Source organism: Melospiza melodia, chromosome 15, assembly GCF_035770615.1.
Source record: "Melospiza melodia melodia isolate bMelMel2 chromosome 15, bMelMel2.pri, whole genome shotgun sequence".
Classification (NCBI taxonomy): Eukaryota; Metazoa; Chordata; class Aves; order Passeriformes; family Passerellidae; genus Melospiza; species Melospiza melodia.
The window spans coordinates 19,498,928-19,513,690 of record NC_086208.1 but is presented as its reverse complement, the minus strand read 5'-3'; the positions used below and the strand labels follow the sequence as shown (position 1 = coordinate 19,513,690).

Sequence of the window (14,763 nt, the reverse complement as noted above, 5' to 3'; positions counted from 1 at the left end):
AAATCCAGATTAAAAACGGGAGCACCCAATAGTTCCTGCAGACCCCAGGTGGATCAGTACTTTGTAAGTGAGGTATCAACACTGCTGGCACTGTAATTCCTGCAAATCCTGCAATTTTCCCTCAAAAAACCCCAGTCCTGGGCATGCAGAGGCTCAGTTTGTGTTTGCTCATCTCCATCTTTAGGAATTCCACCCACGTGCTGCACTTTTGATGGAGTTTTGCCTGCTCTGGAGCTGAGTGACTTTGCTAAATCCAAGCAGACGTGCTGAGCACAGCAGAGGCTCTCTCCTGAATCCTGAACAAGGTGCAGAATGATCCCGCCTCACCTTCTTCCTAAAATGATGGAGCTGGGCTTGGCTGGGCTGGAATGAGCCCCAGGAGCACACAGGGAATGCTGATGTCTATCCCAGCATGTCCAGCTGCTCCCAACTCAGAGGAAAACTGAGCCTGACCAGTTCTGCTTTTAGCTGTAACAAAAAGGACCCTGAAATCCCCCCACAAACAAAGCTGAAAGCACGAGAAAATTCTAAAATGAGAAAGCACTGGGAAATTGGCCCCTAAAGGATGGGCAGGGGAAGCTGGGGACCCTGCAGAGCAAGGGGCAGCCACACAAACCCTGCAGGACCAAACACCACAAAATCAGGGAATTCACTCAAATATTTGCTGTGCTTTTGAGTGGCTGTGCTCATTTCCTCCAAAAGGAAAGGAAGGGAGAGCCCTGCACAAAGTATCTGCTGCTGAGAGCAGGGAGACAATCAGCTCATCAGCAAATCAGCCCCTTGGTCTCATCACCCACTTCAGTTAATGGGTTAAATATTTTTTGGGTTTGGGAAACAAGTGTGCATAAATAATGTTCTGCACCATCTGCTTGTGATTAATATTAGTGTTGAGAAGTGAAAGAATTTAAACAAGAGCCAAAAGGGGTCATTATGCTCCCATTACCAGGGCTTGCTTAATACAAATGATTTCCATGAAGCATCTTTATGGAGGATGAACAAGTTCTCCTGGTGCTGGAGCTGCCTGAGTAGTTTCACCTCTCTGCAAACAAACAGGACCTCCAAGCTCTCACTCACCAGTAAATAGAACCATCAGAGGTTCAGCTTTTTGAACGCCAAACATTTCACTCCTTGGTGGCATTGAAAAGCAAACAGATTCATGATTGTGTGAGGGGGAAAAAAAGGGAAAAAAAACAAAGCCCTGAGCTGCTTTAAAAGCTGTCTCTTGACTTCTGCTGGCTTTTAAAAACAGCAAACAGCAAAAGGCCGGGTTCAAGGAAGGCAGCAGCGTGGTTTGGCAGAGGCCAGGATTAATTTTTTTTAAAATAAGCCTTAAGTGGTCCATGAGTGGGCAAGGTTTACATATAGACATAAATAAATGCATAGAAACACAGAATGTGTGTTCAGCTTTACATACACACATAAATAAATGCATGGAAACACAGAATGTGTGCTCAGCTTTACATACAGGCATAAGTAAATGCATGGAAACCCAGAATGTGTGCCCAGCTTTACATACAGGCATAAATAAATGCATGGAAACACAGAATGTGTGCCCAGCTTTACATACAGGCATAAGTAAATGCATGGAAACACAGAATGTGTGCTCAGCTTTACATACAGGCATAAGTAAATGCATGGAAACACAGAATGTGTGCCCAGCTTTATATACAGACATAAATAAATGCATGGAAACCCAGAACGTGTGCTCAGCTTTACATACAGGCATAAATAAATGCATGGAAACCCAGAATCCTGGGATGGCTGGGGTGGGAGAGGACCTTAAAGCTCATCCTGTCCCCCCTGCCATGGGCAGGGACAGCTCCCACTATCCCAGGCTGGTAAATCCCCAAACACCCCTGGGTTTGTGTCTGTGCTCCATTGGGTGGCCCTAAGGCTGATTATATCTCCCAGAAATAAAAGAGGAAAGGGGGGAAGATGCAAATATGCAGCTCTGGACATCTCTGGTGGAATCCTCAGCAAACAATCAGGTGGGATTTTACCTTTAGCAGAAGCTTTGGCCAAATTCTGCCTGCCCAGAGGTGTGGCTTGTTCACCTCAAGCCTTTCAAAAAGCTTGGATTTAATGATCTTAAAGGGTTTTTCCCAACCTTAATCTTTCCGTGATTCCATGGCTTATGAAAAGCAAATGGAAACTCCATCTACAGCATTTTGACATAATAACAACAGCAGTAACATTATAATTATTAATAATAATAGTAATGGTGAGAAGATGGGAATGCTCCTGCAGTGCCTGTCCCTGCCAGCCAGAACAAAGAGGAGTGGAACATCCTTGGATTTCTGATGTTCTGGGGGAAAAGGAGATGGTCTGAGTGATGCACAACCTCCTCCTGCACACAGCACATCTCAGATCCTCAGTTCTCCCACTTTTCAAACCAGCAACACTTCCAGAACCTCCATTTAAAACCTAACCAGGAACTGAGGTGCCCAAACCACAAAATAAATAAATATTTGTAATTTATATATAAACAGCCCCAGTACTCAGAGAGCCAAGTCACCAATCCAGCTCAGTACAATTAAACACAAGTGGGTAACATTGATTTCCTGCAATCCCTTTAAGAAGCAGGTGTGAACACAGCAAAACACAGCAGATAAAATGCACACGGTCTATACTTATTCTTGAACTTAACAGATTCTGGTTTGTCTTTAGACAAACTTTGACTTTGTACATGATTAGACTTGTTTAATTGCTAATTCTGTTTTAAATCTAAGTTAATTTCTCATTACCCTTCCATTTCTACTTCTTATGCTCTGGGGAAAAGAGCACACTTATCATTGGGACATTCTCACATCTTCCAAGGAAGTGGTGGAGGTGTTAATCTTATGTTTATGTTTGATGTGGGTGTGATGACTCCAGCTCGGGTTTATTAATATGCACGGCTATCACCTCATTAGTTGTGAGCTTTGTTTTGAAGTGGAGCTGGAATATTTGCTGAGATGTCTGATCTGCAATAAAAGCCTTGCTCATTGTTTGCTTCCTGCTCTCCAATTCTCTGCCCTGGGACTGCTGCAGCCCTTCCTTGGAAATTCCTGACTCTCCTGCTCTGCCCTGGGTGACACTGCAGGAAAATCAGGAGCCAGAATTCCTCCTTTCACCTCTGAGCATCAGGAGACAGCTGGAGGACATCACCTGCAGAAATAATCACCTGCCTGCCATTCCATCCCTCTGTCCCTGCTCTGAGGAGACAGAAATTCACATTTTCTGTTGCCCAAAAATGGGTAAAACAACACAATTCTGAACCTGGCACTCCAGGACATCACCTGCAGAAATAATCACCATTATTTCTGCCATTCCAACCCTCTGTCCCTGCTCTGAGGAGACAGAAATTCACATTTTCTGTAGCCCAAAAATGGCAGGATGAAAAGAGCAGAAATCACCTGGAGCAGGAGGCACAGGATGCAGAAAATGGAAAGAAAGGGAGGAAGGGAGGATGAAATGGAAGATGTTATTTAGAGATTTCCTTGGTTTCTGGCCTTTTTCTAGAGGACAGATCATTCCATCCTTTGGCTCTCATGGTTTCTAACACCCCACAAGGGCAGGTGAATTAAAGATCCACTGAGATGCTCCTTCCTCAGGAGGGACCTGGGTGCTGCTCCCAGGATGAGGAACAGATTGGGAACACACAGCAACACCAGGGAGCTCAGCAGCCACCTCCAGACTCCTTGGAAACATTCAAAATTGAATTAGTTTCTCATTTATTTTTTTTTTCCTATTTGTCTTGGAAGTTTTGTGCAGGGGGAATGGGCTCCTCTGTTCTTTAAACAGCATTTCCCATACTGGTTTATGAACTTTTGGTGGATCTGAATTAATTTTTCCAAACAGACACACTATAAGCAAAATTTAACAGCAAAAAGCGAGGAATAAATAAGAAGTTTTAAAAAACCATCCCAAATTAGCTGCAGGAAAGAGAATAAACAGCAAAACCCCCAAACCGACTGATGTCCAAGCAGGTTTAAAGCCTTTCCCTGTCCCTGACCACGGCAGGGGACATGATTTCACAGATCTGAGCCACCAGCAACACTTGTGGTGTCACCTGAGATTTCTGAAGCACCAAAGACAACTCATTGCCTATTTTCTGTTTACCACCAAACATCTCATTTCTTGCTGATTTTCTCCACTGGGCACCTGTTTGCAACCCCAAGCTGCTAAATCCCTGTAAAATCCATTCCTCTCCTCAGTCCTTTTCCTTTCAGGGGAGGAGGGAGGGCAATAAAAGAGCAATAAAAATGTTTTACAAGAAAGTGTGCAAGGTTAATGAGTGAGATTCACTCTGCAGCACCCCACTGGACTCAAAGCAGATGTTTGCTTGGTCTTTGGAGAAAGGGATGTTAAAATTTCACTGGAAAACAGAAAACATCTGCTACTCACCTCTGTGTAAAATCTTCAGGCTCCATAAATAGGTCAGGCCTTTCACAACCTTTAGGTAAAAGAAAGAAAAAAAAAATCACATTTTAGGGATTCCTGATAGGAAAAATTCCCCATTTCAGCTGGGGTGGGAGATCAGAGAAGCCAGGTGTGAGAATGAAGGCAGGAAAAGGGGAGACCCCACCTCCCTCTCAGGTGAGCCCTGCTAAAAACCTGCAGCAGGTCCTTTATTAATGCACTAATTAATAACACACACATTAATTTCTTGCCAGGAGCTGTAAGCTGAACTCAGCTGAGCTCACACTGAATCCCTTCAGGCATCTCAGAGGATCTTTAATTCACCTGCCCTTGTGGGGTGCTAGAAACCATGAAGGCCAAAGGATGGAATGATCTGTCCTCTTTAAAAAGGCCAGAAACCAAGAAAATCTCTTAATAACCTCTTCCACCTCATCCTCCCTTCCTCCTTTTCCATTTGCTGCACCCTGCACCTTATCCTTTGCTTTTTTAAAATTTACTTTAATGCAAATATGAAACTTTTCTTCTTGAGCTGTGAAAATTCCCTCATTCTCCTCTCATGTTGGACCAAACACAAATCCTGCTGCCTCTCACAGCAGAAAAATTACAGATCCTAAAACACAACTCCTAGAAGGAAATACAACTCCTAAAACCAAATACAATTCCTAAAAGGAAATTCCTAAAAGGAAATACAGCTCCTAAACCTGGGCAGGTTTCAAAATTTGCTCCTTCCACCACCAAAGCTGCTAAAGCCAAACTCCAAACCCAGTTACTGCAGCACAAAACTCAACCAGCACAAAATTCCAACCACAAAATTCCAACCACAAAATTCCAAGCAGTGCTGAGCTCCCCAGCCCATCCCTGCTGGCTTTTCAACACTCCCCATCTCTGAGGTGAAATTTAATTCCATTTTCAGGAGGTTTTCCTCACAGATCTCCAGAACAATGCAGCATTTCTGACACTGGTAAAGTTGCCTGAGTTCTGCAGTCAAGACAATTCATTTTCTGTGCTCCAAGTACCCAAAAATGAAATTATTTATGTTGCAGTGAACGAGCAGAAGCATTAAAAATGACACAGAGCAAAAGTAGAGAGCACAGTCATTTTCTGCCTTCCTCTTGCATTAGAAACTCTTTCAAAATTTAAGATTTATTCTGTAAGAGAAATGATGTTGGTGGAATCAGAATCTTTTTGTAAAGCAAATAATGATGGTGGAACCCCAAAGAAAATGTTCCAGGAGATAATTCCTCCCTTAAACTCACTCCAAACCCAAACATCTCCTGCCTTCAGATGCTTTTTACCTTTAACAAAAGCTTTGGTCAAATTCTGCCTGTCCAGAGGTGTGGCTTGTTCACCTCATGTCTTTCAAAAAGCTTGGATTTGATGATCTTAAAGGATTTTTTCCAAACTTAATCTTTCCACAATTCCATGGCTTATGAAAAGCAAATGGAAATTTTTATCTACAGCATTTTGACATAATTACACCAGCAATAACATTAAAATAATAATTATTAATAACAAATAAAACCAAATAAATATAAATGTATAAATAATAAATGTAAATATACATACAAGTATAAATCTAGATTATAATCTACCAATGCAAAAACAGATCAAGGAGATGCAACATTTCAAACCTCCTTCAATGGCCAAAGGGATTTTCAGAACAGAAAACTCTTTGATTATTAAAATGTATTTAGACTATTGAAAATCTTTAAAACCATAGGAAATCATTTAGTTTAAAGCAAGCATCCATTAAAAAAAAAAAAGGGCAACATTTCTCAGGAAACAAATCAACAGCTGTGAGTTACTACACATCTTTATTATGGAACATGTGCTGGGTGAGCAGTGAGGGAAGCCATGGAATTACCAAACTCTCCCCTCAGACTCCCTGGGTGTACAAAGGAATAAAAAATGAGTTTTTCCCTTTATCCGGGGCTGTAAATCTGCTCACAGGAGCCCCCCAAATGGACTCCGCTCGTTATTCACTCCCCTTACATTTGCCTATTAGGGAAGGACTCTCAAGCATTAAATATTATTCTAAAACTGGAGGGGAGAATCTTTTGATTGAAGCTGGAGCAGGAATTATTGGTATTCAGTAAAGGAGGTTTTACAACAATGCCTTGACAAAGCCTTGACACAAAAAGTGCTTCCACCTGCTGTCAATCTCTCACTCTGCTGACAGTTCAAGTGCACATCCTTTCAGGGAGAACTTCAATCAACAGCACAGAGCACAATGTCACTGCTCCAGAAGGGAGGGAAAACAAATGTGTGGAGAGGCACAGGGGCTCTGACAGCCCCAGCCCAGCTCACAGGGAGCAGCACCACCCCAGCAATGGCCACAGCCTCACCCTGGGCCCCCCCAATCTGCTTTTCCTTCAGAAAACACCCCGGCCCTCCACGGAAACAAAAACAGCAGGAAGGAGAGAGACTGAGGGAGATTTCCTCACTGCTGGGGACTCACAAAGGGAGCAGGGATGGGTTTTATAGAGGGCAGAGATCCCTGCACATCTCCTGAGAGAACTGGGATTGTCCAGCCTGGGAAAAGAGAGAAGCTCCAGGGTGACCCCAGTGGGGCCTTGCAGGGCCTGCAGGAACCAAAACCAGAGATGGAGAGAGACAATTCCCAAGGGATGGAGGGACCAGAAAGGGGAATGGCTCCCACTGACAGAGGGCAGGGATAGATGGGTCATTGGGAATGAGGAATTGTTCCCTGTGAGGGTGGGCAGGCCCTGGCACAGGTGCCCAGAGCAGCTGGGGCTGCCCCTGGAGCCCTGGAATGCCACACTGGACAGGGAGCCATTCCCTGTGTCCTGTCCCTTTCCCCATCCCTCTCCAGCTCTCCTGGAGCCCCTTCAGGCCCTGGAGGGGCTCTGAGCTCTCCCTGGCTCCTTCCCTTCTCCAGGTGAACATTCCCAGCTCCCTCCAGCCCCCGGGGCCTCTCTGGAATTGCCCCACATCCACGCCAAGTCTGGCTGGGAGGGCAGAAAACTAAAAAGACAAACCCAGTGGTGCCCATTTAGAATCATTTAGGCTGTAAAAGCCCTCCCAGATCTGAGTCCAAGCCCAGAAATCCCAAAGCTGGAGCCAGAGGAGGGCTGGGATGCAGGGAATGCCTGCATATGCTGCATCCTTTTCCTCTGGAAATGTCTTCCCTTAAAAACTTGCACAAATTGCAATTAGCAGATGTGCAGGTCACACATGCCATCGAGCAGCTCCCAGGGATTCATGCACTGGACATGTCTTGGGAGAATAAAAAAATTACTGTGGGGATGGGAAAATAAACCAGAGTGGGGAAAGAAATGATGGAAGCTGAAGGTTTTGTCCACAAAATCCACCCATGGAGCTGCAGCTTTTGTCTCTCCTCCCTCAGCAAGCCCAGGATCTGGGTAATCCCAAGGTGCTCAGGGGATTACAAGGACTCAGCACAAAGGTGCCCGAGCCCCTCAGACACAGCCTGGGGAGGCTCAGAGGAGCCAGGGAGAAATTCCAGGGAAACAAAAGGCTCCTGCTGCCTCCTTGCAGCACCTCCACCGTGCCAGCACCAGCACCAGAGCCAGGAGCTGCCAGGGCTGGTTCAGCCTCAGCGCTCACCTTCTGCTCCCAGAGCAGCAGACGAGGGGGAAGCCTCCCTGCTCTGAGCTCCTTTGTTCCTCTCCTTCCTCAGCCCCTGCTCTGCACTGGGAACGGGAAGCAGGAAATAAAATAACTGGGAAAAGTGAAATATTCATGTCAGGGAGTGAGGCTCACAAGCAGGAAATAGGAAATAAAATAACCAGGAAAAGTGAGATATCCACCTCAGGGAGTGAGGCTCCCAGGCTGACTGATCAGGGACAAAATGACCCCGAGGAGGATGAAAAAATCCAGCTCTGGAGACACCAAAGGTGGGGCTGGACAGCAGCATTAGGGGTGAGAGGAAACCTGGAGGGGAACACCTGTGGGATGGCAAGGGGAGGATGGAGGAGAGATAAAACCAAGGTGTGATGGATTAAACCCACACCAAAACCAGGAAAAGGAGAAGGAATGAGCAGCTGAGGGGATGCTGGAAGCCCATCCCAGATCATCAAACCATCCTCATCATCCTCATCAGGAAAATGGGGATTCTGTGAGCAGCTTCCCACTCACTGCTGCAGAGGGATGGAGATGAAAGATTCTCCCTGTGAGCTGAGGTGAAAAGCTCTCAAACTGCACAAGGAACTGCCAGGTACATAATGAGCAGATTTGAAGCTGCTCAGAGGAAGCAGCATCAGAGAGGGATGTTCATCACCCTGGGCAGGCCACACAAATTAAGAGGAAAGGAGAGCTGTGAATTACAATGAACAGAGACTAAATAGCTGCCTGTGTTGGATTAAAGGATTTAAATTGTCAGCTTGATGTATAATGAATGTGAAAAGCCAGCACTTAATTAAATGGCACATGATAGAATAACTTTGTTATGCTTTAAACTGCTTAAGTTATCAAAGTATTCCTTATATTTGGCAATTGTTTTGCAGTGTCTCCCTCCCCGGTGAGATCCACTGAGACACTGGTCATTACCCTCTGCTCAGCTGTGGGGAAAGATGGGTTTTTTGAACTTTTGAATTTTCTGGTGGTCCGTAATTTGAGTTTTCAATCGTGGCCAGTGGATTTTCAGCAGCTGAAGGCTGCAGAGCCCCAAGGATGAGCTACCAGGGGCTTTAAGGCTCCCACTGTCAGCACCTCATGACCAAGCCCAGGAGATCTGAGGGTTCTTCTGTCAGCACAGCCTCACCACCCCAAAAGTGACCCCAATTAACCCTTCCCTGGGGCTGCTCAGGTGTGCAAGGGCTGAGAGTCCAGCCCGTGGCAGCTCTGGCTTGTGCCAAGGGAAAAACTCCATCCTCCCTGAGCAGAACGCAGAAAATCTGTTCTGCCTCTGCATTTGGGTGGCAGGAACCAACCCAACCCTCTAAGCCCTCAGGGAAAATCCACAAAACAACCAAAGAGAGAGGGTTGGAAAACCAAGGGAGACCCTCTGGCCAGAACAGGGGCAGCCAGGATGGAAATCACACACTCAGAGACAAAGGATCCCCACAGGGCCCCTGAGCCACCTCCTGAAAGCACCAAAGAAATAATTTAATAAATCAAGGTGATTAAAAGCACTTCTCCATCCTGATGGGAAGAAATGCTGACAGGAAGGGATGTGACCACACAGACTTCCAGAAAATTCTTTTGTTTCCTTATGCCACTCCATTTACCCCATCCTGTCACACAGATTTGAGCAACAGAATCCTGGAAGGGTTTGGGTTGGAGGGACCTTAAATCCCATCCAGTGCCACCCCTGCCATGGCAGGGACACCTCCCACTGTCCCAGCTGCTCCAAACCCCATCCAGCCTGGCCTTGGGCACTGCCAGGGATGCAGGGATCAGCCACAGCTGCCCTGGGAATTCCAGCCCAGCCAGGAATTCCTTCCCAAAACCCATCTCAATCTCCCCTTTCCCACTCTGAACCCACTCCCTGTGTGCTGTCCCTCCATCCCCTGTCCCCAGCCCCTCCCCAGCTCTCCTGGAGCCCTCTCCTCTGCAGCCTGGACCATCCCAGCTCCCACCTTTCCCTCCCAGACCCCACGAGGGGATGGATGGTCATTCCACAGCCCCAGAGGTTGTGTTGGTCATTCCCAAGGCACTTTTCCCTCACCACAGAGCCCCTGAGCACAGAGGATGGTTTGGAGGAGCAGAGAGAGGAAAGAACCCTCCTTTCACACAGACCCTGTAGCTTCCCCAGCCTCCCAGTGACCACCCAAACCCAGATTTTCCACCCCCACAGCAAAAACTGAGAGATAAAAAGCGATAAATTACTCACAGCCACCGCTATCCTTCCGAGAACGTGTTCTGGAATTTTTCTATAAACATCCAGAGACCCCCCTGCAGGGACAAACAGCACGAGCTCAGGTGGTGCCAGATGAAACAGTGCCCCAGATTTGAAGCCCCAAGGGGTTTCTAGGCCTTGGTTATTAATAAAAACACCATCAGTGACAGAGCAATAGCTGTGGCAGAAATAACTGACCTTAAAAACCTCCCAAACTCTGCAGAAACACACAAAACAGCACTCAGGGAGCTTCTTACCACATTTCTGCTTTAGCACTGGTACTCAGGAAACAGCAGTGACAAAATGTTAGAAAACCTTCCAGTCACAAATATCAACGTTAAAGAACTCCAAACTGTGTGGAAAAATGTCTTGGGAATAACAAAATCACCCCAGAAAAGCAGATTTCAAGGTCCAAAGTATCCCAACTCTTCTCCCCAAAAGCTGGTGCTACCATTCTGTGGTATCCAATATTTATACCTATGATTCAATGGATATAAATATCCAATTAAATGGATATAAATAGCCATTGAAATGGATATAAACATCCAATTTAATGGACCTAAATAGCCATTGAAATAGAAATAAATATCCATTTTATATCCATGATTAAAGCCATCTCCTCCTGACATCACACCAGGGAGGGTTTGGCCATGTCCACACTGATGCCTGAAATAAAATTCCTGGTGGGGAAGCAGTGGAAGTTTTCCCAGTAAATCCAGAATGGGAAAGAACCTGGCACAGCCCTGTGAGCATCCTCCATTGATGGGGACATGGGATTCCCTCCAAATCCCTACAGACATTCCCAAGGGATTGGGAAACCTCCCTTCTCTTCTGCAAAAAAAAAACCTTGTGATCAAACCAGAGTCCAAAATGTCCCTGGGGCTGAAATACAAATTCTTTAAGGAAAGAAATTGAAAACTGAGAATTAAAAATGTGGCAAACTGCTGCCCCAGGGCATTGTCCCTGCTTTTCCTCAGGAATATCCCAAATTCTCCAGCCCAGGGGAATTCTGGAATTCCAGGCTGTGGGGTCAGGGATGGGTTTGGGGTGAGGATTCTCGTGGGGAGGAACGAGGGGACTCCAGAAGGAGCTCGGCAGCGAGCTGGGAAACAGCTGGGCTGGAAAATAACTCCTTGCCTGGTAATTAAGAGACCATTTCCACTGCAAACACCCAGGACATTGGGTTAATAGATTTCTTGAAAGGAAAAGCTGTTTTGGCTATCAAAACACTACAAGTGAGGAACAGCTGTTTTGTCAGCGAGGACAGATTGCACGGGAGGCTCAAATATCAAACCACAAATTAAGGCTGCCTTTATTCCTCTTCTATTTACATTTTCCATAAAAGTAGGCGAAGTTCCACGCAGGGAAAATGTAGAATGTCCCTCAATCCCAATTCCAACCTGCTCTGGTTTTTTAACTACCTGCAATATTATTAATACTCCACATTTTCGAGTCTTACTGTTGCATTTCTTTCTACCAAAAAAAAAATCCTTTCTCATTTAATTACTTAGCAACCAAAAGCAAACTGGATCCACTACTCACCATCCATGAACTCTGTGCACAATGAAATCCTGTTTTCTACAAAAAAAGCACCATAAAATCCTATGATATACGAGGAGTCACACTGGGAAAAGAGAGAAAAAAGCCACGAGGCTGTTTTAGAATCTGCTGTAAGAAAACTGAAGTAAAAATAATTCCAATGGTAAAACTGGAATTATTACATGTACCTTGTAAAGAATTTCTAACTCTGACATGATCTGCTTCTGGAGCTCCAGTGTTATATCCAAGGGTATGACCTGAAACACAGAAATACACAGAATTCATGTAAAAGGGAAAGGAATTATTCAGGATAAAAATCCTGAAGATCTGTGGAATAATGATCATTGTGGGGTAACAAGAAGGAGAGGAATAGGTGGAAAGAATATTTTAACAGGAAGGGAATTTTCTCACCATCCCAAGTGCCCAGCAGGACCAAAGCAGCCAAAGTGGGCTGCACCTTCTGCAATTCTAAATTCCCAAGATTTTTCAGGGCAGACCCTCTGAACAAGGCACTGAAATTCAGACTGAACAGAGAATTTCTTGCCACAGTTCTTTGAAGACCTGAAAACTCAATTATTAAGCTCTGCTTTACAAACCAAACTGGACTGAGTGCTTGGAGCCAGGCTCAGTGTGCCCCCAGCCAGCCCTTCACTATTCAATATTTTAGGCTGAAGGGAAGCAGAACTCAGTCAGTTTTCAGGATCAGCAGAATAAACATTCCAGGAATAATGCTGACAGAACAGAACACAACACGGGGAGCCCATTTCCAGCCCAGCACCAAAATCTGTCTCCAGGAAAAACCAATAACCTGCCTCTTCCCGAGCTGCTCCGGGGTTATTTATAAAAGCTGCCACTAAACTAAATTGTAAGTGGAGTCCAGGGCTGCCAAGAAACATTTAACACGCTTGTCCAGATCAATAATCATTTGCCAACAATATTCACTTACATTTTTTCCAGCGCGGAAACCTCAGAAATTCATCTGCTGGGATCCCACCAGTGGTGTTCTCTGAATTTCACCAAATTCCACCTTATCAGGGGTATCAAATCAAAACTTTATCCCACTCACTTCCAATCCCAGCAAGGAATTTCTCTGACCCCAGGAGCAAAAACATCCCTGGCCCAGAATGAGGAAAGGTCTGGGGCTCATTTGCATCAACCCTAATTACAAACATCCCGATAACGAGGGTAACCTGGGAAAGCAGAGTTTGCCCATTTCCAGGTGGTCAGGACACCAAGGGAAGGGCACAGACAGAGCAATTACAAGATTATTTCACCCCAAAATTAATTAGGGGAGTTCAGCCTCCCTTTCTCTGCAGAATTATTTTATGTTTCCTTCCAGCTGGAAATGTGTGGCCTGTGTGACCCCACCTCATGTCAAGGCTGGAGGGAATTTCTTAATTTGCAGCACAAAAAGAGGGAAAAAAAAATTATATCTCACCTTAACCTGCATTTATCATCTACTTTTGTATGAAATTTCCAAGCCTGTTTTGTACAGGTAAAAAACTTCCAGGGATTGATGAGTTTCCAGCATGGGCTGGAACTGCGTTACAGCAAAAACAAAACAAAACAAAACAAAACACCCACCAAAACAACCAAAAAAATCTCCTCAGAGTCATTGTTGCTGCGGATGAAGATCGAAATGAACATTTGGATGCAAATTCCTGGAATTCTGGAATGGTTTGGGTGGGAAAGGCCCTTAAAGGGATCTCATTCCACCTTCTCCATGCCAGGGTGCTCCAAGTCCTGACCCTGGACACTCCAGGATGGGGAATCCACAATCTCCCTGGGTACATCCAATAATTGAATATTTTTTGTGGCTTTTCCCCCTAAACCAAGAACTTTGCAATCATTATCTCCCTGGGATCCCCTGAGCATGCCCAGGGTCACACCTGGGTGAGGTGGTTGAGCTGGGGACGGATGCTGGACCAGAAGAACTTTTTAAAAATTAATTTAAACAACATGCAAACCCTCTGGGAAGTCCTCTGATCTTCCTAATGAAGTTTCTGCCCAAAATTCAGTGATTTGGGAGCCCTCAGGCCCAGGGAGAAGGGAGAACTTTGGAGTTGAGCTGGGGATGGATGAGTGGGGCTCCAAAGCCTTCTTGGACCACAAGAACTTTTCAAAAATAAATTTAAATGACATGCAAACCCTCTGGGAAGTCCTCTGATCTTCCTAATGAAGTTTCTGCCCAAAATTCAATGATTTGGGAGCCCTCAGGCCCAGGGAAAAGGGTGAACTTTGGAGCAGAGCTGGGGATGGATGCTGGACCAGAAGAACCTTTTAAAAACCAATTTAAATGACATGCAAACTCTCTGGGAAGGTCTCTGATCTTCCTGACCACGCTGCACCTTTCTAATGATTTTTTTTTTTTTTGCCCAAAATTCAGCGATTTGGAGCCCCACTTGTGGCCAGGGTGAAGTTTGGAGAGAGGAATCCACCCGAGGCTGTGCTCCCCCAGCAAACCCAGGCTGGGCTGTCAGGTGAGGCCCAGCAGCTGAGTGACTGAATTATAATTTACTCCCTGCTCAATTTGAATTAGGGAGAGGCCATTAAAATATCCAGAATAAACACAGCAATTCATCACGGGCTGTCACCGCTGCCTCCCTCCATTTGCTGCCTCCTCTAAAGGGAAGCAGAGCAAAAATCACAGGTCAGGCTCGGAGATTCTGCTTTAATTTAATTAAGACATCCTTGTCTCTAACAGTGTGCGCAGCTCAGAGGAAAATCGGGGTGTTGTGGGCAGGAGTAATAAATAATAAAGGTAATAATGGTAATCAAACGCTGCACTGGAATTGCAGCTAAAAGCAGTGGGAGAATGGCAAAAAGCAGTGCAGACTTGCTGGGATTTTCCCCTTTAAATAGGAAAAAGTGACTTGGAAAAAGGGATTAAGTCCTCTGGAGGTCAAGGTTATGCAAAATATGAAATTTGGTGCATCACTGAGGGATTATGTTATGGATTATTAGCACTGGGTTGATTATTTACCAGCTGGAAGTGTTATAGT

General features: G+C 45.3%; 1 protein-coding gene across 2 annotated transcripts in view; it reads right to left on the bottom strand.

Annotated features, from left to right (window-relative positions):
- Nucleotides 1–14,763, bottom strand: part of MAP2K5 (mitogen-activated protein kinase kinase 5) — a 119,355-nt gene that overhangs the window by 63,180 nt on the left and 41,412 nt on the right. For both annotated transcript variants that reach the window (XM_063170010.1, XM_063170009.1), the window contains exons 10-13: nt 11,950–12,018; nt 11,765–11,846; nt 10,217–10,278; nt 4,387–4,435 (exon numbers count right to left, since the gene is read on the bottom strand). In XM_063170010.1, the coding sequence (XP_063026080.1) occupies nt 4,387–4,435; nt 10,217–10,278; nt 11,765–11,846; nt 11,950–12,018 (262 nt within the window). The remainder of the gene's footprint in view (nt 1–4,386; nt 4,436–10,216; nt 10,279–11,764; nt 11,847–11,949; nt 12,019–14,763) is intronic.